Source organism: Nicotiana sylvestris, chromosome 3, assembly GCF_000393655.2.
Source record: "Nicotiana sylvestris chromosome 3, ASM39365v2, whole genome shotgun sequence".
Lineage (NCBI taxonomy): Eukaryota > Viridiplantae > Streptophyta > Magnoliopsida > Solanales > Solanaceae > Nicotiana > Nicotiana sylvestris.
The window spans coordinates 88,606,146-88,633,492 of NC_091059.1; the positions used below are offsets into that span (position 1 = coordinate 88,606,146).

Genomic DNA, 27,347 nt, shown 5'->3' on the forward strand with positions numbered 1-27,347 from the left:
ATAGAGGTTATGATCCCAAGGGAATCACGTTTGAGTCATAGACAGCAATACTTAATACTGTCATGCCTCAAACAAACCATCAGTATCAAACACATTGGGGTAGGGGATTAGGACACATAATAAATTCAAAATAGGTATAAGGAAATTACAGCATGCTAAATTAAGTACTGGGCTAAACACAAGCAGTAGGCAAACAAGAAGGCAAACGTATTAAGTAAACATATTATTATGGCACTGAAATCTTAATCAGAACATACCAATCCAAAGAAGCAAAATATAGTAAAAGCAGGTAGCAGGACTTTGAAGACAGGCCATAGTACAAGTAGCAAGAGAGAATATTTTGAGTGTAAGCGATTTCAGAAATAAGTCTATTTTTTTCCTATGTTAATGAAAGAGCAGGGTATTTATAGTTTGAAGACAGACAGAAAATAAGGCAAGGATCATAGTTTAGCAGTAATTATGGAACTATGTACCAATTAAAATCAAATCACTACAAGGACTTCCTATAATTAAGGAGTTAAAATCAAACGGTAATGGGCAGAAAACATTTAAGAAAAGAAATCAAGTAAGCATCATGTGCAGAGTAGACAATTAGGGGTAAGTGCATAGAGGTTTAATTAAGGAAAGAATCTTTGAGATACTCGGTTTGCCAAATAAGGTAAGAAAACAAAGTAAAGTTGAAGCATATGGAGACAATCGAAAATCAGTACATAGCAAATCAGGGAGTCAAGGATTTCAAAATCACTTATTTAAGGAGAGTGACATGGGTTCACAAGAAGAAACAAGTAAACCAAGTTAAATACAAGAGAATCGAAAGTCTAAGGGGAAGTTTTCAAACCAATTCAAAAAAAAACAGGGAAATCAGTAAAACAAGGAAAGAATCAATTACACGAGTGCAATCATAATTACACGGGAGGTTTGAAATCAGTCCAAAAATTGAAGGTCATTTTAGAGGGGAATTTAGCATATAAAAGAGTGCATAAACATTAGGCATGTGAGACTGAACTTGTGACAAAGAGAATAACAATCACAAAATCAGTAGATAGTGAATTATCGCAACATGGTCGTCACATAGGTCAACTTAGTAATAGGTAAAGAGGGTATCAGAAGCATGCAAAAGTCCGGGTAAAAAGATTTTTTCTGAAAAACATAGTCTAGTTTCAATGCTTGCAAGAAACCAAATCACATAGAGAAACAGAAGTTGAAACAAAAAAGACTTCTAATCCAGTCGAGCTAATTCAAACAGATGGAGCAGTTTTCAGAAGTTCGAATAGGTCCAGAGAAATTAGGGTGTTGAAATTAATCGAATTCAGAGCATGACGAACAAGTAAATCACGTAGCAAGTAGTCTCAGGACTCGAATGAACCCAAAATTTTAGGGTTTTCACCATCAATCGAGTTCTAGAGTTGAAAAGCAAGTAAATCGGACAAATAATAACAAAATAGATTCAGAATTCTCAAAAGGTCAAAACCCTTAACATGCAAACTCGAGTAAAAGAACAACATAAGGAAACACAGTAGAACATATTAGAAAATCATAGAAAGCTTCGAAATAACTTAACAGAAACTCAAATCGGAAAAGGTAAGGGTTCTTAAAGGTAGAGTTTTGAAAGAAACCTTGAGAGCTTTTAAAAGTTTAGAGTAAACACAGATCTAAAACAGATCTAAAGAAATCGAAAGAACCTCAAAGGTTAGGGTTTTAGAAGAACCCCAAATGGTGAGAAAGGCTTGGAAACCATCGATCTAAGTAGGAGAAGTCAATAGTCCGGCGTGAATAGCCATGGCTGGCCGGAGCAAAGTCAAAGATGACCGAAGACAGCCATAAGAATTGAAATCGACCATGGTCTGGACCGAGCTTTCCCAATTTGGCCTTGAAACCATAGTACTCGAACACATAGAAGCCAAGGGAAGTGGATACAAGCCTCCAATGGCTTTGGAGGCCATGGATTTGGGAGATTTTTAGGTGGTAATTGAGGGTGGCGGCTAGGGCTTGAGAGGGGATTGAGAGACGATTGAGAGAGAAGGGGGGTCATAGGCAGTTGTGGGCGAGAAATGGTTAGGGTTTGGGGGTAGTTGGGAATTAATTTAGGAAAGGGTTGGTAGTGGTCGTTGATCATTTTGATCAACGGCCTGGATTGAATGGGTAGATAGGGGATCCGGGCGGGTTGTTCTAATTGGGTCGTGGTTCGGGTATGGCTAGGATTTGGGCTGGGTAATTGGGTTTAAAATTGGGGTTCAATTTAGGCTATGATTGAAACACAATTGGGCTATATTTTAAATAGCCACTCTTCGCTTATTTATTTTATAAAAATAATAGAATAATATCTGAAAATAAATTAAAGCTACTAATATGATTAATAACACATAATTGTCAAATTAAAATATCGGACCTAATTTTTATAGACCTAATGTAATTAATCTAAAAGAGGCTAATGTTGCAATTATATGCAATTTAACTTTAAAAATACTAAATAAGTTTGTAAAAATATGCAAAAATTACATTAGCTATATTTTAGTATAAATATGAGAGTCTAATAAATGAATCACCAAAAATAATAATTTTAGTAATAATTATTGGGTTTTTTCTAGATAAGATAGGGCAATAAATTGATTTAAAAATCTTTAAAAATTAATAAATAATAATAAAACATTTGGACATACTTATATATTCATACATATACTATTTTGAAAGTATTTTGCATATTAAAAATATATAGGGAAAAATTGGGTATCAACAGCTGCCCCTCTTTACCCGGGAAGAATGAAAGAGTTGTCGGGTAAAGACATGATGGTCAATTTTGACCGAACGAAATAGTTTGAGGAGACTTAGGCCGTGCTCTGGCTTCTGAGCTACCTACATATCCCTGGTCTTACAGGAATCAGGTCATATGTAGTTTAGGATCCGTCGGCGGAGTATGCCGATGGAGACTTTTCAAGAACGGACGCAATATTAATGACGGGGTGAATGGTTGAAGTCTGATAGGGCTGCAGGAACTGGAGCGGGATCGCTCCTGCCGAGACGGTCATTGCTCGCCGGATTTCCTGCAAATAAGCAATACAAGCATATATGGTGTGTAATTTAAACATGATGCACATTCCTGTCTGACCATGAATGTTGTCTTTGGACAGTTAGGATGACGTCCTTAGACCGTGATGTCCTGGGCCATGAAGCATATAATAAAGGATTCGCAGGCCATGAAATGACGCTCTCGAGCTATAAGAATGATGCCTCCGAACCATGATGCCTTTGAATAATGATATGCAAAAGATTGAAAGGGGTCCTCAAGCCATGGCATGGTGTTTTCGGGCTATGAAAATGGTGCCTCTGAACAATGACGCCTTCGGATAATTTGGCGATCTTTCAGCTCATGAGATACAGTATTTGGCGATCTTTCAGCCTATGCAATGCATGAGGTGGCGATCTTTCAACCGTGCAAAATGTAGAGGTGGAGATCTTTCAACCATGCAAATGTAGAGGCGGCGATCTTTCAGCCATGCAAATGTAGAGGCAGTGATCTTTCAGCTATGCAAATGTAGAGGTGGCGATCTTTCAGCCATACAAATGTAAATAAAGTGGCAATCTTTCAGCCATGCAAGCATAAATAAGACGGTGATCTTTCATCCATGCAAATGTAAATAAAGTGGCAATCTTTCAGCCATGCAAATGCAGATAGAGGTAGAGCCTAACCTTGGAAGGCAGAATGGTAGCCTTATGCGATGCAGAAATGCAGATGGAGACAGCGCTTAGTCTCGGAAGGCAGAATGGTAGCCTTATGCAATGCAAGAAGGCAGATGGAGACAAAGCTTAGTCTCGGAAGGCAGAATGGTAGCCTTATGCAATGAAGAAATGCAGATGGAGACAGAGGTTAGTCTTGGAAGGCAGAATGGTAGCCTTATACAATGCAGCAATGTAGATGGAGACAGAGCTTAGTCTCGGAAGGTAAAATGGTATCCCTATACAATGCAGAAATGCAGATGGAGACAGTGCTTAGTCTCGACAGGCAGAATAGTAGACTTATGCAAAAAATAAGATAACAAATGGTAATAGAGCTTTCTTAGCTTATAGCAGATTGCGATATTGTGACTACTGGGGATATTGTGCCTGCTGGGGACACTGTTGTGTGCGGATAGCATCTATGAGTAAGTGCAATGGTTCTAAGAGTTGTATTCCTGAACAGTGTTTGTCTCGTGAGTGTATAGTATATTTGATGATTTTGTAATTCAAGTGCCTGCATCCAAAGAAAAATTGTGAGTTTTGTAAAAAGGGGGCTGTTAGTTCGTATCCCCCGCTGGCTCTGCTTGACCTTCTCGGCTTTGAACTGGTGATACTATATGTATCATTGGGGTAGTGTTGTTAAACAAGGCAATTTCAGTAATAGACATGCATGATTTAGTAAAAATATGACATAATAATAATAATAATTTTTTAGATGAACCGATAACTGTGACGTGGTTCAGGACATTGCAACCTCTCTTGCTACGGAATTTTGAGGGTCCTCCTCAAAATTCTGCCCCAGTTTAATGGGTTAATGTTTTTGATTGTTGCTTGCGATGATTGGCTGAAATCAACTTCGGAATTTCGAGGGTCCTCCTCAAAATTCCTCAGTTTCCAATTGCGGGGGAAATTGGAAATTTTATTGAATTGTGACCGAACCCATAGGGCTGCCTACGTATCCCCTCTTAAATGGGAATCAGGTCAGGCGTAGTTCAGTTTACATCATATAAAGGAAGCATAAGATTATACATAGTAATGCTTGACTGTATCTGAGTTGATCGGCTTCGGCCAAACTTCTCCGTCCATTTCTGCAAATATGAGGGCTCCTCCTGTCAGGACCCGGTGAACCATGTACGGACCCTGCCAGTTGGGAGAGAACTTCCCTTTGGCTCCTCTTGATGCGGGAAAATCTTCTTTAACACCAGTTGCCTCGGTGTGAACTATCTCATCTTGACTCTTTTGTTGAAGGCTCTGGACATTCTGTTCTGATAAAGTTGACCATGACAGACTACATTTATTCTTTTCCCGTCTATAAGGGCTAGTTGCCCATAATGACTTTCCACCCACTCTGCGTCATCAAGCTCAGCTTCATGTATGATCCTTAGGGAAAGAATTTCTACTTCGGTGGGAATGACGACTTTTGTACCATAAACCATAATATAGGGGGTTGCCCCAAGTGATGTGCAGACTGTGGTGCGATACCCCAATAGAGCAAATGACAACTTCTCGTACCACTTTTTATTCTTATCTATCGTTTTCCTCAATATCTTCTTGATATTCTTGTTGGCGTCCTCGACAGCTCCATTCATCTGAGGTCTGTAGGTTGTAGAATTCTTATGCCTGATCTTGAAAGTTTCACACATGGATTTCATCAAGTCACTGTTGAGGTTGGAGCCATTATCGATAATGATTGATTCTGGAATCCCGAATCGACAAATAATGTGGTCGCGGACAAAGTCTTCCACGACTTTCTTAGTCACTACTCTGTAAGATGCTGCTTCAACCCATTTGTTGAAATAGTCGATTGCTACTAGGATAAACCTATGCCCATTGGAGGCGGCATGCTCGATTGGTCCAATAACATCTATTCCCCAAGCGGCGAACGGCCATGGTGAGCTTGTTGTATTAAGCTGGTTTGGAGGTACCTTTATCATGTCTACATGTATCTGGCAGTGGTGGCATTTTCGGACATACTGGATGCAGTCCGTTTCCATGGTCATCCAAAATAACCAGCTCGGAGTATCTTCTTTGCTAAGACAAAGCCATTCATATGTGGATCACAGGTCCCAGCGTGAATTTGCTCTAGTAGCCTGGATGCTTCCCTTGCGTCAACACACCTTAGCAATCCCAAATCAGGAGTCCTCCTATACAGGATTCCTCCACTGTGGAAACTTTTGTTGGACAACCTCCAAAGGGTGCGTTTCTGAGTAGGATTTGCAAGTTCTGGGTATTCTCCCCTTGCCAAATATTTCTTGATGTCATGAAACCAAGGCTTTCCGTCAGCTTCTTCTTCAACATGGGCACAATAAGTGGGCTGATCATGGATCTTTACTGGAATGGGATCAATGAAGTTCTTGTCTGGATGTTGTATCATGGATGACAAGGTAGCTAATGCATCGGCGAACTCATTCTAGATTCTATGAACATGCTGGAATTCCGTCTTTATAAACCTCTTTCTCAATTCATGTACATGATGCAGATACGGGAGTATCTTGGAGTTCTTGGTTGCCCATTCTTCTCGTACCTGATGTATAAGCAAGTCTGAATCTCCAATCACTAGCAATTCTTGAATGTTCATGTCGATGGACATCTTGATCCTTAAGATGCAAGCTTCGTATTCGGCCATATTGTTGGTGCACGGGAATCTGAGATTGGCAGACACCGGGTAATGTTGACCGGTTTTCGATACTAGGACTGCTCCTATGCCAACTCCTTTGAAATTTGCTGCTCCATCGAAAAACAGTCTCCAACCATCATAGGATTCTGCAATGTCTTCTCCTATGAGCGATACCTCTTCGTCGGGAAAATACATTTTCAGGGGTTCGTATTCTCCGTCCACGAGATTTTCAACAAGGTGATATGCTAGTGCATGTCCCTTGATTGCCTTCTGAGTCACGTAGACAATGTCAAATTCACTCAATAGGATTTGCCACTTGGCTAGCTTGCCAGTGGGCATGGGCTTCTGAAAGATGTACTTCAAAGGATCCATCCTTGATATGAGATATGTAGTGTAAGCACAGAAGTAGTGCCTCAGCTTCTGAGCTACCTAAGTCAAAGCATAGCAGGTGCGTTTTAATAGAGAATATCGGGCATCGTACGGGGTGAACTTCTTACTGAGATAATAAATGGCCCGCTCCTTAATCCCTATTTCATCATGCTGCCCCAAAATGCAACCGAAAGCTCCATCCAATACTGCAAGGTAGAGTAATAAAGGTCTACCTGGCTCGGGCGGGACCAAGGAGGGTGGTGTCAACAGGTATTCCTTGATTTTGTTGAAAGCTTTTTGGCAGTCATCAGTCCATTTGGTAGCGGCGTCTTTCTTTAACATCTTAAAGATTGGCTCACAGATAACTGTAGATTGTGCTATGAACTGGCTGATGTAATTGAGTCTCCCCAAGAAATTCATCACGCCCTTCTTATTTTTTGGCGGTGGCAATTCTTGAATAGCTTTGACCTTTGATGGATCTAGTTCTATTCCTTGGAGACTCATAATAAACCCAAGTAGTTTTCCGGCAGGAACCCCAAATGCACATTTTGCGGGATTTAGTTTCAGGTTGTACCTTCGCAATCTATTGAAAAACTTCCTCAAATCTTCCATGTGATCAGTGGCTTTTTTGGACTTGATAGTAACATCATCTACGTACACCTATATCTCCTTGTGTATCATATCATGGAAAATGGTAGTCATGGACCTCATGTAGGTGGCCCCTGCATTCTTTAACCCAAACGGCATCATCTTGTAACAGTATATTCCCTACGGCGTAATGAAAGCCGTTTTCTCAGCATATTCTTCATCCATCCAGATCTGATGATACCCAGAGAAATAATCTACAAATGATTGCAACTCATGCTTGGCACAATTGTCAATCAGGATGTGAATGTTTGGCAAGGGGAAGTCATCTTTCGGACTAGCCCGGTTGAGATCCCGGTAGTCGATACAGACTCTGACCTTCCTGTCCTTCTTTGGTACTGGCAAGATGTTGGCTAACTATGTCGGGTATTCTACTACCCTGAGAGCCTTAGCTTTGACCTGCTTAGTGACCTCTTCCTTGATTTTCAGACTCATATCAGGCTTGAATTTCCTGAGCTTTTGCTTTACCGGCGGTTATGTTGGATCAGTTGGCAGTTTGTGAGCCAAAATAGACGTACTTAGACCAGTCATGTCATCATACGACCAGGCGAATATGTCCTCATATTCCCTTAGAAATTCTGTGTATTGCTTCTTTTCTGATGGTGATAAGTGGACGTTGATTCGTGTTTCTTTGACGTTTTCTACATTTCCTAGGTTGACAACTTCTGTTACACCCTATATTTGTGCACATGAAAGTACGCCATAAATAAATTAATAAGAGCCCGGAAGCAAGGTGTCACGTCCCGCAGTATTATATTACGATAATGTTATGCTCTGCAGTAATATGTTACGATAATGTCACCTTGTAGTATTACATTACAGTGATGTTACGCTTCGTAGTAATAAGTTACGACAATGTTGCACCCTGCAGTATTGTACATTGAATTTGTCGTAAGGTAATTGACATCAGTCCAAGGAAAAGATTATTTGGGGATTATAAGGATTGTAAGTGATGAATAAATTCGTGAAGGTGAGAAGGGAAGCAAGTCGAAGAAAATGAATTTTCGTCCAAGTTTGGCATTTTGAGATAAAATATGGCCCGAGCTAAAATACGCAGTATTTATGAACTAGTACTATGTAAGGTACCATATGACCATGGTAGTATAACATATAAAATATATATGAAGTATTTTAGTAATAAATAGAATTTTAAGTAATTTGGGGTAATTTTTAAATTATGCGGGTAATAGATTAATTACCGGGTAACGAAACATTACCCGTTTAACTAATAAGTGGTTAAATATTTATAATTATTTTCAAGTCCATAACGTGGCAGCCAATACAAAAACAACAAAATGACTCATGGCCCAAATTGAAAGGTGGCAACAAATCTGTACACATGATTCTGTGCCCCAAAGATTATAATTCCTAAATTCTTTGATGGCCACTAATTTTGTTAGTGACTCTATGATAGGTAAAGTAGGAATCAATTTTAATAATTTATAAATTCTAGTATAGTACTTCTGAAACAGATAATCTTCAATCAAGGATTGTTGCTAAAGCACTGCTGTAAATATAGGAATCTGTCTTCTCCAAAAATCAATATTTTTTGTTTATGGCTTAATGATCTCTCACTTTCACGTATTGGGTCTATGGAGGAACTTTTGTGGGTTCAATTCTTAGATCTCAGCAACTACCAACTTCAGTCACTTGAAAATGCAACTAGCTCTTTAATATGCTAATACAAGAATGTGGAAATGGTTAGAACGATTAGATATCTCTTTCATGGATTAAAATAACACACGATGGAGCATTTAATTTCCTAGCATCTTAAGTTAATGTGTGATTTTGCGATACTAAGGGAATACGGTGCAATTTTCCCAAGAATATCATACGGTTATTCCACACTCCAGGTATGTTAAGGCTAAGCTCTTCTTTCATTTGGCATGATCTTATCATTACATTCATATCCCAGAATTTACGTATATTTTGCTAGTTTCGCAAATTGCGTATATTTTCCTAGTATTGTAAGTTATAATATTCTCCTTATCGGGACTTCATATTCAGTTGAGTATTTCCTTCTTCCAGTCAAGAGAGCAGAGAGTTTATATATATACAATATTAAAAGTATTTTCATTACCATCGGGCTATAATCGATGGGCAGGCCCCTATTGGGCAACCTCTGATCAGATGGTAAGTTATATGACGATCCTACTGTGGCCAAGCGCTTATGAGCAAGCCAAGTTGGTCGAGATAAAGAGCCTAGTATGGTCGAGTGCTTATGAGCAAGCCTACTACGGCAGAGCAGATATATATGTATACCGAGCCTTACTGGGCCGGACAACTATTTTACTTACTATATTGAGAGAATTGAATCAATATCAGCAGGTAAGCATATCATCAGATTATCTTTGACTTCCAGCTACTTGCAGCTATTATATTATCAGTTTAGTTTCAGCTTTCAGTATGTTGCCTTACATACTCAGTACATTATTTCCTACTGACGTCCCTTTTCTGGGGGCGCTGCATTTCATGCGTGTAGGTCAGACAGACAGATGAGTAGGCCTCTTCAATAAGTGTTTCCCGAGCTCAGCTTGATCGGTAAGCTCCATGTCTTTCGGAGTTTCCGGGTCTAGAGCCTTATGTATATCTTGTATATATACGTATATATGTCATGAGTAGGTCAGATAGTCGTTCCGATCATAGTATATCCATTAGTAGAGGCTTGTAGACATATCTTGTCAGTTAGTGCAGTATGTTGGGCTTTCAGGCCTTGTATGTATATTTGGTTGGTTTGTCAGTTGTAATAAATATGACGGCCTTGTTGGCCAAGCTTTATATTCATATTTAGTCAGCATTCAATGTCGTCTTGCAATGTGGCCCATGGCCAAAAGTATGACATCATATGTTCAGATTCCCTTAGTTGCAAGTTAGTACGCAAAGATAGGTACGGCACCGGGTGCCGGTCTCGCTCCCCCAAGTTCGGGGAGTGACAAAAGTGGTATTAGAGCAGTTTTGTCCTAGGGAATCTACAAGCCGTGTCTAGTAGAGCCTTGTTTATAGGTGTGTCATGCACCACACTTATAAGCAGGAGGCTACAGGGCATTTAGGATTGTCACTCTTACTTCTTACTCTAGATCGTGTGGTAAAGCTCACTTATAAGAATTCAAATTTCGAAATTCTATTTTATTTGTAATAAGACGATGCCTACATTCAGAAAGACGATCTATAAGGGATATAGTTATGGAAGTGTTGAGTTAGAGGAACTCGATTTTGCATCTTGCTTATGATGAGTAAATATGAGATCTTCGGCAGATCATGTGTGTACTAAGGAGCTTTAAGGAAAGAATACTTATCCACTCTACGATAAAAAAAGAATAACAGAATCGGAAGTTAGATACAAGTTTCAACAAGTAAAAGAAGCAAGATGAAGAAGGGTACGAGGCGCCCAGTTAATGGAGGTTAACAACGTTTATAATGAGGCAGAGGAATATAAGATTTTTGAGTTATATTCAACAGTAACAGAGGTATATACAATTGGTCGCACCCATTCCAGATATGCCCTATGGATATTAATAGAAGTAGTATAAGAAGATTTGATATATGAATTGTTTCTGTCAGTTGACCTTTCCGAAGGATATTGCAAGTGTTGTAAGAGATCTCCTAGTGAGACACTCAGATGGTACACTTTAAAATAGTGCAGCCAGATATGAGTACTACAAAGACATGCACTATAAGCCTTGAAGGGATACATATTACCTTAGTGTGGATCGCGTCCCTAGTAAAGCAAGAACGTTAAGTAACTTGAAGAGCCACTAGATAGAGCAAAGGAAATCTAAAAGCGAAAGAATATCATATTGAAGTTTTCACAAGAAAAGGGATATGTAGAAATATCAGCAGAGTAATGAGAAGAGAGATAAGGAAGCATTATGAATAAGGTGTGATACATAGATGAAAATGGTAGACTGTTACAGAACCTATAATCAAATGAAGGAAGAGATGAAAGGTGATAGGCCTTAAGACAACAAAAGAGTATAGGCCATAAGGTTATATCCTCATTTCGAGAAATAAGTTCGTGACTCCAACGCGACTACCAAAGGGGAGAGTTAATCACCAGAGTAATAGAAATCAGTATGGACTGGTAAACAAGATAAACTAAACATGACTTAGGGACTGAGTGACTGATGATAGTCGCCATCATAAGAATTTCAGATTTTGTTCCGCCAATAATATAATGGATGACAAAAGAAGATTCATGAGAAATTCCGAGAATGGTCATTCAGAAAGATGCTTCCCTACAGCAAGCAATGCGAGAAAAGTTCAGCTTAAGGGACTGTATGTGCCAGTTATACTAACTGTCACCTTCGCGAGTAAGGAAATTTGTTATCCTTGGTACAAAAGGATTACTGCATGGTGAGTAAGGTTCATGGATGATGTGAAAGGATGTCAAAGATGAAAAGGTGAAACATCTATAGGCAGGTCGTCGTAGCTCCAACTCTTAGTACTCCCCTAAAAGGGGGAATATAGAATGATAAAGGAAGAATGCGATAAAAATGAGAAAGGGATGAGATTGCACTTATTCGAATCCTACAGTTATGCTATGATTCCATAATGTTACGTAAGCACGATGTTAGAAAAAGGAAGTAAGGTTTCTTGCACGGAAGGTTATTGATAAAGAAGGAGCTAGTGCAAGAGGTAAGTTAGACAACGAAAATGACCTTAGAGAGTTTACGGCGAATATGTATATGAGAATATGTCGATGAGTAGTTAGTATTTGATTCAGAAAGAGCCTAGTCATGGCAGGACAAGAAGTTACAGACAAATCAGCAGATCATGCAAGGTAAATGTAGTAAACCCCAACATGGAGATTTCATCCTCGCAGTAATGTTGTTATAATACTTAAGATATATTCAGATAGGAGTCAGGGTAGTTAAAGGTACCGTATGAATGTTACGGGAATAAAAAAGAGTGCCACTGGGGAGACAGTCAAAATATCAGTTCAGAAGCAACCCTATAAGTGCAAGGGCATGGAGGTAAGCAACTACGTATAATTATAAGGAAGGAAAGGCATCAAAAGGTCCATAAAAAGCTTACAACTTTACAGGAATCAAGGGTTCTCCCCAGGTACTATAACGAAAGACTAGCTGAGGAAATAAGGAAAAAGACTTCAACCTAACCACAACGACCTAAAGAGGAAAGGGTCGTGTAACAACAGTCTCACAATAACATTGTAAGCACTCTAAAGGAAAGTGGCCCCTACCGTGGATACTGAACGGGAAGAAAAATTAAAAGTAATATTTAAAGGTCATATGACTTGCACGAAAACTCTAGCATGCGTGGGAACTAAGATAGGCTACGTATGCACGCAACAAGGGGCAGAAAGACTAGGAAAAGTAATAGCTTACGTTGAAAGAAAGCTAATATGGAACAAAAGAATTAAGCCCAGGACATGGACAAAGGATTAAATTGTTAGAAGATTGTATCATAGATATTCCATAACTCCAATGAAAGGCTAAGGTAATAAATAATATCATGAACCACAGATTGGAAGATAGCTTAAGGCGACATAAAGGCCAATCAGAAGAAGGAGGAAACTAAAGAGTTACATCACTCAAGTAAAAAGTTTGATTATTCGACCCAGAAAAATAGAAACATCGTGATCGAGAACATTGCAAGATCTCTCTTAAAATCAGAGGTATGAAAAAGATAGAAGACGTGATGTGAGGCTTTAAGGAAAGTAAGGTAAAGGTGAACAATGTATGAGATACTCAAAAACAGAAGGTTGAGGATATTCCATACTTGGGATAGAAGGCTAGAAGCGCGAGGATTCAATATCCAGGAATGATAGCGGCATCGTTAGTGGCATATCTTCTAGTCAGTGATTTCTGGGTATCAAAAGGTCTAGTTAAGAAAGTAAAGAAGAGTTAGAGACGATGTGATGTCTCGCTTGATGTTCTGAAATAACACAAGGAAATTCAAGCAAGTTGAAGGAAGATTACGAGTAGTATAAATAGATATGTATAGGTCACAAGCTAAAGTATAGTAAAGCGATAAAGTTTTATGACAGGATGTAAGAACAAGAAAAGGCGAGTGAGAAGGTGACTAGAATGGATTAGTCCTCAAGATTAGGCCCATGAAAACAAGGGATCTAATGGATTCTCTATGTTATACAAAGCTCACTATAGCCTTAATGAACTCAAAGGAGAATAAAATTAATAGCATTTAGAAGGAATGAAATGCTGACCTGGTAATAAAATGAGGGTATAATTGTGATAGATAAAGGATGACATTGGACCTTTCGATTAAGTAAAGAATTGAAGAGGATTTCATGAATTCTACGGGATTAAAATACCCACATAAGGTGAATCACATTAGGATACTATAAAATACGGTTATGGAAGTATAGTATCGCTCCTAAGTGGATCAGTCTAACTACTCCAGGTGCCCCCGATGAGACATGGGCCCTAGCGGTAATGTATTACGTAAGAAGTTTCAAGTCTTCAAATGGTAGGTTGTAGAAAAACATTAAAGTGGGTAAAAGTTGCAAAGTACGAGATGAGATTGGGCCATCAGTCTTAAGATGAACAGTGATGAAGAAGCCTTAAAGGATTTAGCTTTATGCATATAAGATAAACAACAAGAGTAACATGGAGTTCAGTAGCAGACTTCAGTAACAATAAATCGAATTAAGAATTATGGTATAGTATGGCCTACTTAGATATAGTAAAGCTAATGATGCCCAGAGGGACAGCTTGACATAATTTTGTATATGTTCATAAAGTGAAGCCTAAAGATTGGCTAAAAGCTGGAGGAAAGAGAAGAGAAGAGTCGCATAGGCGCACATACAAAGTTAGAGTCGTAAAAATTGCATGATAGAAGGTAGCAACAATTACAAGATCAGAAGAATTCTGACTACAAGTCGTGGTATGAGAAAGAGGCTTAAAAGGGGGGAATACCCTAGCTTTTAGACTTATTCACAAAACAGTTACCTAGATGGAAAAAGGACTACTAAAGTATTCGCAAGAGCTATGGGATATGAGGACGATAAGCACATCAGTCAACATTCGAGGATGAATGTTCCAAAGGGGGGAATGATGTTACACCCCATATTTTCGCACATGAAAGTATGCCATAAATAAATTAATGAGAGCTCGGAAGCGAGGTGTCACGTCCCGCAGTATTATATTACGACAATGTTATGCTCTGCAGTAATATGTTACGATGATTTCACCCTGTAGTATTATATTACGGTGATGTTACGCTTCGCAGTAATAAGTTACGACAATGATGCACCCTGTAGTATTGTACATTGAATTTGTTGTAAGGTAATTGACATCAGTCCAAGGAAAAGATTATTCGAAGATTATAAGAATTGTAAGTGATGAATAAATTCGTGAAGGTGAGAAGGGAAGCAACTCGAAGAAAATGAATTTTCGTCCAAGTTTGGCATTTTGGGATAAAATATGGCCCGAGCTAAAATACGCAGTATTTATGAACTAGTACCCTGTAAGGTGCCATATGAGCACGGTAGTATAACATATAAAATAGATATGAAGTATTTTAGTAATAAATAGAATTTTAAGTAATGTGGGGTAATTTTTAAATTATACGGGTAATAAATTAATTACCGGGTAACGAAACATTACCCGGTTAACTAATAAGTGGATAAAAATTTATAATTATTTCCAAGTCCATAACGTGGCAGCCAATACAAAAATAACAAAATGACTCATGACCCAAATTGAAAGGTAGCAACAAATCTGTACACATGATTCCATGCACCAAAGATTATAATTCCTAAATTATTTGATGACCACTAATTTAATTAGTGACTTTGTAATAGGTAAAGTAGGAATCAATTTTAATAATTTAGAAATTCTAGTATAGTACTTCTGAAACAGATAATCTCCAATCAAGGATTGTTGATAAAGCACTGCTGTAAATATAGGAATCCGTCTTCTCCAAAAATCAATAACTTTTGTCTATGGCTTAATGATCTCTCACTTTCACGTATTGGGTCTATGGAGGAACTTTTGTGGGTTCAATTCTTAGATCTCAGCAACAACCAACTTCAGTCACTTGAAGATGTAACTAGCTCTTTAATATGCTAATACAAGAACGTGGAAATGGTTAGAACGATTAGATATCTCTTTCATGGATTAAAATAACACACGATGGAGCATTTAATTTCCTAGCATCTTAAGTTAACGTGTGATTTTGCGATACTAAGGGAATACAGTGTAATTTTCCCAAGAATATCATACGGTTATTCCACACTCCAGGTATGTTAAGGCTAAGCTCTTCTTTCATTTGGCATGATCTCATCATTACATTCATATCCCGGAATTTACGTATATTTTTCTAGTTTCGCAAATTGCATATATTTTTCTAGTATTGTAAGTTATAATATTCTCTTTATCGGGAATTCATATTCAGTTGAGTATTTCCTTCTTCCAGTCAAGAGAGTAGAGAGTTTATATATATATAGTATTAAAAGTATTTTCATTACCATCGAGCTATAATCGATGGGCAGGCCCCTATTGGGCAACCTCTGATCAGATGGTAAGTTATAGGACGATCCTACTGTGGCCGAGCGCTTATGAGCGAGCCCAGTTGGTCGAGATACAGAGCCTAGTATGGCCGAGCGCTTATGATCGAGCCTACTATGGCAAAGCAGATATATATGTATACCGAGCCTTATAGGGTCAGACAACTATTTTACTTACTATATTGAGAGAATTGAATCAGTATCAGCAGGTAAGCATATCTTCAAATTATCTTTGACTTCCAGGTACTTGCAGTTATTATATTATTAGTTCAGTTTCAGCTTTCAGTATATTGCCTTACATACTCAGTACATTATTTCGTACTGACGTCCCTTTTCTAGGGGCGCTGCATTTCATGCGTGCAGGTCAGACAGACAGACGAGTAGGCCTCTTCAATAAGTGTTGCTCGAGCTCAACTTGATCGGTAAGCTCCATGCCTTTCGGAGTTTCCGGGTCTAGAGCCTTATGTATATCTTGTATATATACGTATATATGTCATGATTAGGTCGAATAGCCGTTCCGATCACAGTATATCCATTAGTAGAGGCTTGTAGATGTATCTTGTCAGTTAGTGCAGTATGTTGGGCTTTCAGGCCTTGTGTGTATATTTGGTTGGTTTGTCAGTTGTAATTAATATGACGAACTTGTTGGGCAAGCTTTATATTCATATTTATTCAGCATTCGTTGTCGTCTTGCAATGTGGCCCATGGCCAAAAGTATGACATCATATCTTCAGAGTCCCTTAGTTGCAAGTTGGTACGCAAGGATAGGTAAGACACTGGGTGTAGGTCTCGCTCCCTCAAGTTCGGGGTGTGACAACTTCTGTTTCGTCTAGGTTGGACTTAGGTCTGTTCTCGAAATTATCTACTTCTTTAACAATCTCTTCTGGTATGTCATCTTCCTCTGAATCTATTTCCATTTGTTGCGTTGTCTCGTTGCATGTCACAGTCATCGGTTCATCAAGATAAGTAATAGTAATGTTGTATAAGTAAAGTAATGAATGAAAATGATAGTAATAAGTGTTGATTCATAAGAAAAGTCAAAATGCTTTGATAAATTGCATAATAATTGTTTTGAACATTGGAGATATTATTGTAGGAATTGAAAACATGCGAAAAATAAAAATCTTTTAGTAAATCAAAACAGTGCTTGTTTTAGCCTTGCTACCCCGAGGCTCGTCGGGCCTTGGTTGTTCTGATGGTCCAGTTATTGAGGCATGCTCCTCTTCTTATAGCCTATACAGAAGGGCCTTCCTCCCCTCCTCCTCGAGAACAACACAACAATCTATGTCATTGTCCTCTTAGAACAAGTTTTTCACAGCTGTCAGTGCTTCCTCTTCTTCTGACCCGTAGATAACATTAGCCGGTTGGAAAGTCTGCTCCAAATGTGGTATTGGCTGCTCCAGCGGATAGTAAGGACCGCGCCATGGTGGCGACCAGTTGTTGAATTCCTCCCAGGTGTACTCATATCCTAGACCGAAGTAGTGCCATGCTTCTTGAGCTTTATGGGCTTAGCGATTCCTTGGAGGTTCTTGCCGAGCCCTTTGCCAGGTTCGTACCCACTCCAATTCAGTATACTCTCGATATTGTTATACCACCATTTGTCTTTGTCAATAGCATTTACCCGTCCGATATAATGGTAAGTCTCTCCTCCCAGCTTCTTTCACCCCTCGATTGATGGAATGGTCTAGCAACTGTATATAGGATTGTTACCATCACCGTGAATGATCACTTCCTGGTGATTCCATTCAAACTTTACTGCCTGATGCAGTGTTGATGCTACGGCTCCGGCATCATGAATCCATGGCCGTCCCAATAGTATATTGTAAGATACAGGCACGTCTATCACCTGGAAATCAACATCGAACCAAGTTGTCCCCATTTGCAGATACAGACTAATCTCCCCAATGGTGGACCTTTGGGAACCGTCGAAAGCTTTCACCTTGATGGCTTCATCCTTTATCTCATGCAGTCCCTTACCCAACTTCTTGAGTGTTACCAGTGGACAAATGTTGAGACTAGAACCCCCATCAATCAGGATCCTGGTGATGAAGTAGTCCTCATACTGCACAGTGATGTGCAGTGCTTTATTGTGTCCCAACCCTTCAGGCGGTAGCTCATCTACATGAAAAGTAATTTTGTGACTTTCAAATACCTGTCCTACCATGTTGGCCATTTCCTCGCCAGTGATGTTGTTTGGCACGTATGCTTCACTCAGCACCTTCAACAGAGAATTCTTGTGTGCCTCAGAATTTTGTAGCAACGCAAGTATGGAGATCTGTGCAGGTGTTTTGTTCAACTGGTCGATGACCGAGTATTCCTTGGCCTGTATCTTTCTCCAAAGATCATATGGACCCGTCTCAATGATGGGAGATCTATTGGAGGCCTGCTTGCTTGACTCAGCTGGGTGTTCCGGGGTATATGTCCTACCAATTCTCGTCATACCCTATGCGGCAACAGTTTTCTCGAACCTAACCTTGCCTTTCCTCCTTGCCTCAGCTGTATTGTCCCATGGTATAGCCTTTGTGTGGAATGGTGTCATGGTTGACATTGTCACTGGGATCGGCCTGGCTATCTTTACTCCGAATGGAGCATGGGCCTGGGGTGGAAAAACTGCAACTTCGAATGGCGTAGGTACATTCGCTGGAGACATAAATTCGACCTCAATTAGCACTGGTGTCTTTGCAGATGGCGTTGTTCCAAACTCAAGTGGCACGGACATATTTACCTCGGTGTTCCCCGAGGGTTGGATCTGGACCACGATCGGATTAAGAGTAAATATTGGCTTTTTTGGGTCATCACCTTCTGCGATCAACCCAATAGACCCCGCGGGATCCCAATCATCCTCTATTTCAATCATATGAATGCCTCCACCCTTATGGTCTGGCATAGGGTTGTTGCGGACATTCGGAGCGGGTTCCTTTGCCACAATAACTTTGTTGTCAATCAGAGCCTAGATCTTGTCTTTCAAAGAACGACATTCGTCGATGGTGTGTCCTTTCATGCCGGAATGGTATGCACAGGATTTATTTAGATTAACCCACTGAGAAGGGTTCTCAGGAGTTATAGCAGGGATAGTGGTGACATAACCAGCAACCTTGAGTCTCTCGTATAATTGGTCAATATCAATGGTTGTATACTGTTTAGGAGGTCTACGGTCAAAATTTGGTCAAGGTCTAGGGAAGTTTTGGCGTGTAGAAGGTGATTGATAGTGGGATGGTTGAGCATTGTAGGCTTTATAAACATGTGCGGGTTGGAAATATCTGGGTGAAGTAGGCTGATATATGGGTGGTGGAGATGATTGATAAGTGGGTGGTGGAGTTTGGTAAGAGGATGAGGGTGCTTGGTAGTTTGGAGTAGGTTGATATGTGAGTGGAGGCATTGGATAGGTTTGGTATTTGATGGGAGATTTGGTTCTCTGTGCCACCATTACGGTTCCTACGTCCCTTTTCTTGGACACACCACCGGACTGTAAGGCCTTATTTGTAGCTTCCAAGGCCTCAAAGTTCATAACCATACTGCTTTTGATGCCCTTTTCGATCCTTTCGCCCAGCTTGATAATGTTAGAAAATTTGTGGCTCTCAATCATCATCAGCCTTTCATAATATTGCGAGTCCTGAGCCCGGAAAAAGAATTTGTTCATCTGTTCCTCTTCTAAGGTAGGTCTGACCTTAGTAGCTTCGAACCTCCTACGAGTAGCATACTCGCGAAACGTTTCTGTAGGTTTATTCTTTAGATTCTGAATGTAGAACACATCCGGCGCATTCTCCGTGTTGAACCTAAACCTATCTATAAAATCGGATGCCATGCCTACCCTACTTGACCACTTCTTGGATCTTGGATAATGTACCAAGATAGAGCATCTCCTTTCAGACTCCTCATGAAAAGCTTCATGCGGATTCTCTCGTCTTTCCCTACTCCAACCAGCTTGTCATAGTATGTTCTCAAATATACTCTTGGATCCCCTGTACCATCAAACATCTCGAACTTAGGAGGTTTGTACCCCTCGGGCAGTTTGACATTGGGCTGTATGCAAAGATCCTCATAGTTCAGCCCCTCAATTCCCTTGCTTCCTTCAATGCCTTGAGTCCGGCTAGTCAATTTCTTAAGTTCCTCAGCTAGGTTCCTAAAGAGCGAGTCTTTATCATCAGACTCAGGTGTGCTTGAGATGGGTTGAGTGGAGTGTGGTATTTTCTCCACGTAGATGGGGGTGTTATGATGGGTGTGGAAGTGGTCATTTGTGGAGTTTTGGGGTTTCGGGATGAGCAGTAGAGTATTGTTGGAAGTATGGCAGGTGTTGTAGTGGCGGTGAGGATCGGGATGGTTTTGTGTCTTCGGGATATTTTGTGGAGGTGTGGGGTTCTGAGCATTTGGGAAATTGACATCTGGAGCGGTGAGGGAAAATGACAGATTTGCTAGATTCCGAACCTGATCAAGTTCTTCTTGGAATTTCAGTAGCTTTTGTTCGAGTTGGGATGCATTTTCTTTGGAAACTGAGTATCGTGACCGTGAGTGACCTCTACCCTTTCAGTTGAGTTCTCCTTTCTGGCATTGTTCAAATCTTCCATCTTCCCTTTGTTCTTGTTTTTGACAGGACTGAGAGGAGGAGTGGGTGGAGGGCCCCTGGATCTCGTGGAATAAGATGATGTTGCCAGAGTGCACGAACTAACCTTTGGGGAGGGTAATAATAAAACAAAAGTAAAAATAAAAAGGTAACAAGTTAGCGAGGAATATAAGAAAATTTTGCGATATTTAAACACATAGTGCAAGAATGTAAATCGTTTCCTAATTTGGGGGACCTCTTTGTGCCCGAGGTAGGCCTAGAGACAAATTGATTTGGAGAACTTAAAATGCTAAATGCCTCATTTTATTGATAAAACTAGACGGATCCCAAATCGACACTAGAAAAATAGGAAATAAAAATCACTAATGGTCATTGGCCTTATTACATTTTATAAAGCGAAAAGAAAAACTCCTATCTATTTGGTCCCAGAAGGACCTTCCTCAGGTTGAATGCTCTCGTTGATCAAATCCTCCAGCTCGCGTAGGTTCACCAGTAAAAATGTCTTTGCCAGGTGTTCTCCTTCATTTTCCTCAGCGTTCTGGCAGTCGGCGACTCTCTTCCCCACATTTCCTTCCAATTCCAGCAGATTGTATTCTAGATATTCCAAGTTTTCGCTAGCTTTGGCGGCCCTCTCTTTCCACTCATTGATTTGGTCATTTGATGGAAGACTCCTCCACCAGTCTAGAAAAAGTGAGGGTGTGCTAACCATACCGAAGCTGGGGACCTCATTCTTCATTTTCTGCAAAACAAAAGGGTTAAGACCATACCCCCACCAGACTCGACTATTTAATATCAACAATTAGCATGAAGAATTTAGTTCTCCAAATAAATGCACAGAACGTGGTGACGTCCGTTTAGGTTCAGGGAAACCCAGTGGGCTTTGGTCAAGGCTATCTTAAAAGGTCATTATGTGGACAACATAACTGACCCGGCTAGGTTTGACCATGATGCATGCACAGTTTAAATAGAGTAAGGTTTCTATGGGGTTTTAGACTGGTACCCTTGAGCGGACAACTCAAGGGGAAAAGGCACAGAACCATCGACTACACCATTGATCGACTGGTTTTACCGCAAATATACCTTTTCCGGATTTAGTGGTGATAATATTAGAATAGCGTAACCACTCATTATAAGCGTTGCTATGGTATTTGTTTGGCACGAGTGGAATATGATGTTGAGCATGATTATACAATAATTAAAAATACGTTGGCATGTATTTTCATGTTAAGAAAGTAGTAAATACAGAAGTTTCATAATTTAAAGCAATAAAGGAGGAAACAAAAAGAGAAGTCAGTTTTGCAATTGAATGCTTAAAAGAAATAAACAAGTAATTGCACATAAAAAGGTATAAATCCACAATAATAGTCTGAAATGGTAAAAGCCTAAAGATCCAAGCAGAGTCGACATGCTGTCGTGCCCCCCTTTTCTTTCCTAAGCGGAAATCGGGTTCATGGCATTTTTGGTATGGGACAACTCTTTTCCTTTTGGGAAAGGGTTTGCAATTTTGAAGAATCGCCACCTAATGATTAGGGTGCATTAGGACACCAAAAGAGTTCGATTTGAATAACCAGAGACAGGGTAAGGGCTTGAAATTATTCTAAAGGGGAAGGTGTTAGGCACCCCTCAGAATCCATTAGTGTGATTCCCAGCCAGACAATTATTGTAAATTGAGGTGCCATTAACATATAAGCAAATAAGGCTCAAATAATAAGGGATTTCAACACATAATGGTTTGAAAGTAATCAAGTTTTGAAAGAACAATTAGAAAAGCTGATTTTTTAGAATAAGGAGTTAAATTGCTTAAAGAATAAAGAATAAAGGAAAGGGGGTCCTAGGTTTATTAAAAAATATGGATCACCCCACACAATGTCCGGTAATCACTCCTCAATGAGGGGCTACACGTGACATTATCGCGTGGTCATCATATCCATATATACCCTTCCCACCCCGTTAAGGTATTAAAGCGCGGATTGGTCTCGATTACTTATTGCAAGCTATTACCCGTCCCATTCTTATCAAACCCGAAGGCACTTAGGACTACTAATCCTAAAAGGGAGGGATGTTGGGCTTATTTGGAGTTTCAAAGGTAAAACTTCTAAGGCGACATACAAAACACATATTGCATATGAAACAAGAAACACATAAGCATATAGGCTCAAGTATACCTCCTCAAACAAACACATAAAGTGGCACGTCTTACACATATTGCTTAGGTCTGATTGAAAAGCATTAAAGATGAGGGAGATGATATTATTGAGGCAGTTTTAGTTTATTGCATAACTCAGATAAGAAGTCCGAATCAGGCCTGCCTGCTGGTTGTAGTGATTAACAAATTTATACAGTTATGATTCTAAGGTTTGCCTAAGTGTTTAGATGAGGTCCTATAGGCATGATATCTACTGAATTTAAAAGGTGATGAGATAGTAGAAGCTTGAAATAAATTATTCGAAATCCTATAAGCATGCTTGTTAAACCTTGTAAAGCGAGGGAATTAGGTTATTAAGAGAAGCAAAATGAACAAAAAAACTGAACTGGTTACAGGTTCTGTAGGTGATAGTATCTACTATTACTGACTTTAATTCCTAGGAGCATGTTATCTAACATTGACTGCGAATGACAGCGAATCAGATTGATTTAAGAAACCCTTATATGCATGATTTCTATGCATTACTCGTTTTAAACCTTATAGGCATGGCATCTAAATGAAGTTTGAATATGCAGAATTAAAAGTACCCTATAGGCAGGTTTCTACATGAAGTTCAAATATGTAGAAATTAAAACACCTTATAGGTATGTTTTCTACCCTTGTATGCATAGTTACCCAACCCGTTTCACTAGCCAACCCCAAGTATTTATTACAACTTATTACAAACCAAAATAACAAATTACATCAGAACAGAAAAATACAAAGAAAGTACAACCAGAGGAGGCCTGATTCTTGACTTCCTCTCTGAGTTATGAGATAAACCAACTCAAAGACCATTGATCCAAAGACTTTCTCCAATTTTAGTGTGTCAGAGTTCCCTAAGAGACTCAATAGGACTACGGGAGTGCTCACGCCCAAACAGTATTATCAGAATAGGGACAAGTGCAGTGTGGAAGTGCCAGCCCTCAAGTGTCCAAGTTCAGAGGGAGCTCATGGGTCCCAATGCAAGGCTCACAAGAGGGAGGGAAGAACTTAAGTCTAAGAGAGAGTGTAGGTGAAGAAATAGAGTAAAGAAGCGGGAAAGAGGTGTTGGGAAGTAGTTACAGAGTTAAGGACTTCACACAAAGGGGTTCAAGGATTGGGGATTGAAAAGAGCCTATGCACTTAGGCATTAGTTAATTCTGGGCATGCACAGCAATAAGGAGTGTTGTTATGCTTATAAAATCAACCAGAATACACAATCACATAATGGTAACATAGAGGTTATGATCCCAGGGGAATCACGTTTGAGTCATAGACAGCAATACTTAATAATGCCATGCCTCAAACAAACCATCAGTATCAAACATATTGGGGTAGGGGTTTAGGACACGTAATAGATTCAAAAGAGGTAGAAGGAAATTACAGCATGCTAAATTAAGTACTGGGCTAAACACAAACAGCATGCCAACAAGAAGGAAAAAGTATTAAGTAAACATATTGTTATGGTGCTGAAATCTTAATCAGAACATACCAGTCCAAAGAAGCAAAATATAGTAAAAGCAGGTAGCAGGACTTTGAAGACAGGCCGCAGTACAAGTAGCAAGAGAGAATATTTTAAGTTTAAGTGATTTCAGAACTAAGTCTATTTTTTTCTATGTTAATGAAAGAGCAGGGTATTTATAGTTTGAAGACAGGCATAAAATAAGGCAAGGATCATAGTTTAGCAGTAATTATGGAACTATGTACCAATTAAAATCAAATCAGTATAAGGACTTCCTTTAATTAAGGAGTTAAAATCAAACGGTAATGGGCAGAAAATATTTAAGGAAAGAAATAAAGTAAGCATCATGTGCAGAGTAGACAATTAGGGGTAAGTGCATAGAGGTTTAATTAAGGAAAGAATCTTTGAGATACTCGGTTTGCCAAATAAGGTAAGAAAACAAAGTAAAGTTGAAGCATATGGAGACAATCGAAAATCAGTACAAAGCAAATCAAGGAGTTAAGGATTTCAAAATTACTAATTTAAGGAGAGTGACATGGGTTCCCAAGAATAAACAAGTAAACGAAGTTAAAGACAAGAGAATCGAAAGTCTAAGGGGAAGTTTTCAAAACAATTCAAAAAAAAACAGAAAATCAGTAAAACAAGGAAAGAATCAATTACACGAGTGCAATCAGAATTACACGGGAGGTTTGAAATCAGTCCAAAATTGAAGGTCATTTTAGAGGGGAATTTAGCATATAAAAGAGTGCATAAACATTAGGCATGCGAGGCTGAACTTGTGACAAAGAGAATAACAATCACAAAATCAGTAGATAGTGAATTATCGCAATATGGTAGTCACATAGGTCAACTTAGTAATAGGGAAAGAGGGTATCAGAAGCATGCAAAAGTCCGGGTAAAAAGACTTTTTCTGAAAAACATAGTCTAGTTTCAATGCTTGCAAGAAACCAAATCACATAGACTAACAGAAGTTGAAACAAAAAAGACTTCGAATCCAGTCGAGATAATTCAAACAGATGGAGCAGTTTTCAGAAGTTCGAATAGGTCCAGAGAAATTAGGGTTTTGAATTTAATCGAATTCAGAGCATGACGAACAAGTAAATCACATATCAAGTAGTCTCAGGACTCGAATGAACCCAAAATTTTAGAGTTTTCACCATCAATCGAGTTCTAGAAATGAAAAGCAAGTAAATCGGACAAATACTAACAAATAGATTCAGAAATCTCAAAAGGTCAAAACCCTTAACATGCAAACTCGAGTAAAAGAACAACATAAGGAAACACAGTAGAACATGTTAGAAAATTAGATAAAGCTTCGAAATAACTTAACAGAAACTCAAATCGGAAAAGGTAAGGGTTCTTGAAGGTAGAGTTTTGAAAGAAACCTTGAGAAAGCGTTTAAAAGTTTAGAGTAAACACAGATCTAAAACAGATCTAAATAAATCGGAAAAACCTCAAAGGTTAGGGTTTCAGAAGAACCCCAGATGGTGAGAAAAGCTTGGAAACCATCGATCTAAGCAGGAGAAGTCAAGAGTCCGGCTTGAATAGCCATGGCTGGCCGGAGCAAAGTCAAAGATGACCGGAGACAACCATAAGAACTGGAATCGACTAAGGTCTGGACCGAGCTTTCCCGATCTGGCCTTGAAACCATAGTACTCGAACACATAGAAGCCAAGGGAAGTGGATACAGGCCTCTAATGACTTCGGAGGCCATGGATTTGGGAGATTTTCAGGTGGTAATTGAGGGCGGAAGCTAGGGTTTGAGAGGTGATTGAGAGAGAAGGGGGGTTCAGAGGTGGCTGTGGGCGAGAAACGGTTATGGTTTGGGGGTAGTTGGGAATTAATTTAGGAAAGGGTTGGTGGTGGTCGTTGATCATTTTGATCAACGGCCTGGATTGAATGGGTAGGTAAAGGATCCGGGTGGGTTGTTCTAATTGGGTCGTGGGTCGGGTATGGTTAGAATTTGGGCTGGGTAATTGGGTTTAAAATTGGTTTTCAATTCAGGCTACGATTGAAACACAATTGGGCTATATTTTAAATAGCCACTCTTCCCTTATTTATTTTATAAAAATAGTAGAGTAGTTTTTGGAAATAAATTAAAGGTACTAAAATGATTAATAACACATAATTGTCAAATTAAAAATATTGGACCCAATTTTATAGACCTAAATGTAATTAATCTAAAAGAGGCTAATGTTGCAATTATATGCAATTTAGCTTTAAAAATACTAAATAAGTTTGTAAAAATATGCAAAAATTACATTAGCTATATTTTAATATAAATATGAGAGTCCAATAAATGAATCACCAAAAATAATAATTTTGGGAATAATTAATGGATTTTTTCTGGATAAGATAGGGCAATAAATTGATTTATAAATCTTTAAAAATTAAGAAAAAATAATAAAATATTTGGACATACTTATATATGTATACATATGCTATTTTGAAAGTATTTTGCATATTAAAAATATATAGGAAAAATTGGGTATCAATAACTTTATCTAACATTGGGAATTAAGTGTGGGGTAGTGATAATTATCTATAAATGTATATTATAATGTATTACTTGCCTTATATTTTAGTATTTTAATGATAATATGTGCTACTTTTGGGCTTAATTGAGTCGTTTTTACGTGTGGGATCAGTAAAGGATGGAAACGAGTGAAGGTTGCACACAAGGATGTCAAAAATAAACAAAAAGAGCACGAAAAGCTAAAAATCACACAAGGCCAGGAATTAGGTGCTAGGGGCCAGGCAACACTTTGGCTCCAGGCGAGGTACATCAAGTGTTAAGCCTCGCGTCGCAAGATTTGGAGCGTGCCCTAGGCCAGGCCTCGCGAGCTGTGAGGCTTGAGGCCTGAACCCTTTCCCAGTCCATGCATTAAACGTTTCTCACTTGGTTTGCACTTGGGACTCCGACCCTACCCTATAAATACCTCTTAAACGTGATTAGTGAGGGGTTGATCAATTTTCAAAGGCGGCAAAGGCTTAAAAACACAAACGGAGCACGAAATTCGTTGAATCTTTCATTTTTTTATCTAGTATTAATTGCTTCTATGTTTAAAATTAATGCTTTGATTGTTGTCATGAACATGAGTGGCTAAGAACCTCATTATTCCGGGGTTATGGGTTGTTATTGAGTATTGTAGTTTGACGATTGATAATTTTTCTTCAGCTATCATATTAATTTGCTTATCCAATCTTTCACTTAATTATTTTATTGTGTAGCTAACATTAGAATACTATATACAAATTTATAGTTGACCTCGAAAGTGAGAACAATAGATTGCATATAAGATTAAATAGAGTAAGTTCTTGAAT

At 39.0% G+C, this 27,347-nt stretch overlaps 1 protein-coding gene across 1 annotated transcript; it reads right to left on the reverse strand.

Moving 5' to 3' along the window:
• Positions 1-4,934: 4,934 nt before the first annotated feature.
• Positions 4,935-5,303, reverse strand: LOC138887643 (uncharacterized). The gene has a single exon (XM_070169411.1). The coding sequence runs from the start codon at positions 5,301-5,303 to the stop codon at positions 4,935-4,937; it is 369 nt and encodes a 122-aa protein (XP_070025512.1).
• Positions 5,304-27,347: the final 22,044 nt, after the last annotated feature.

Coding starts and splice junctions, on each gene's coding strand:
- LOC138887643 (XM_070169411.1), bottom strand. CDS start 5,303: ATGAATGGAGCTGTCGAGGACGCCAACAAGAATATCAAGAAGATATTG.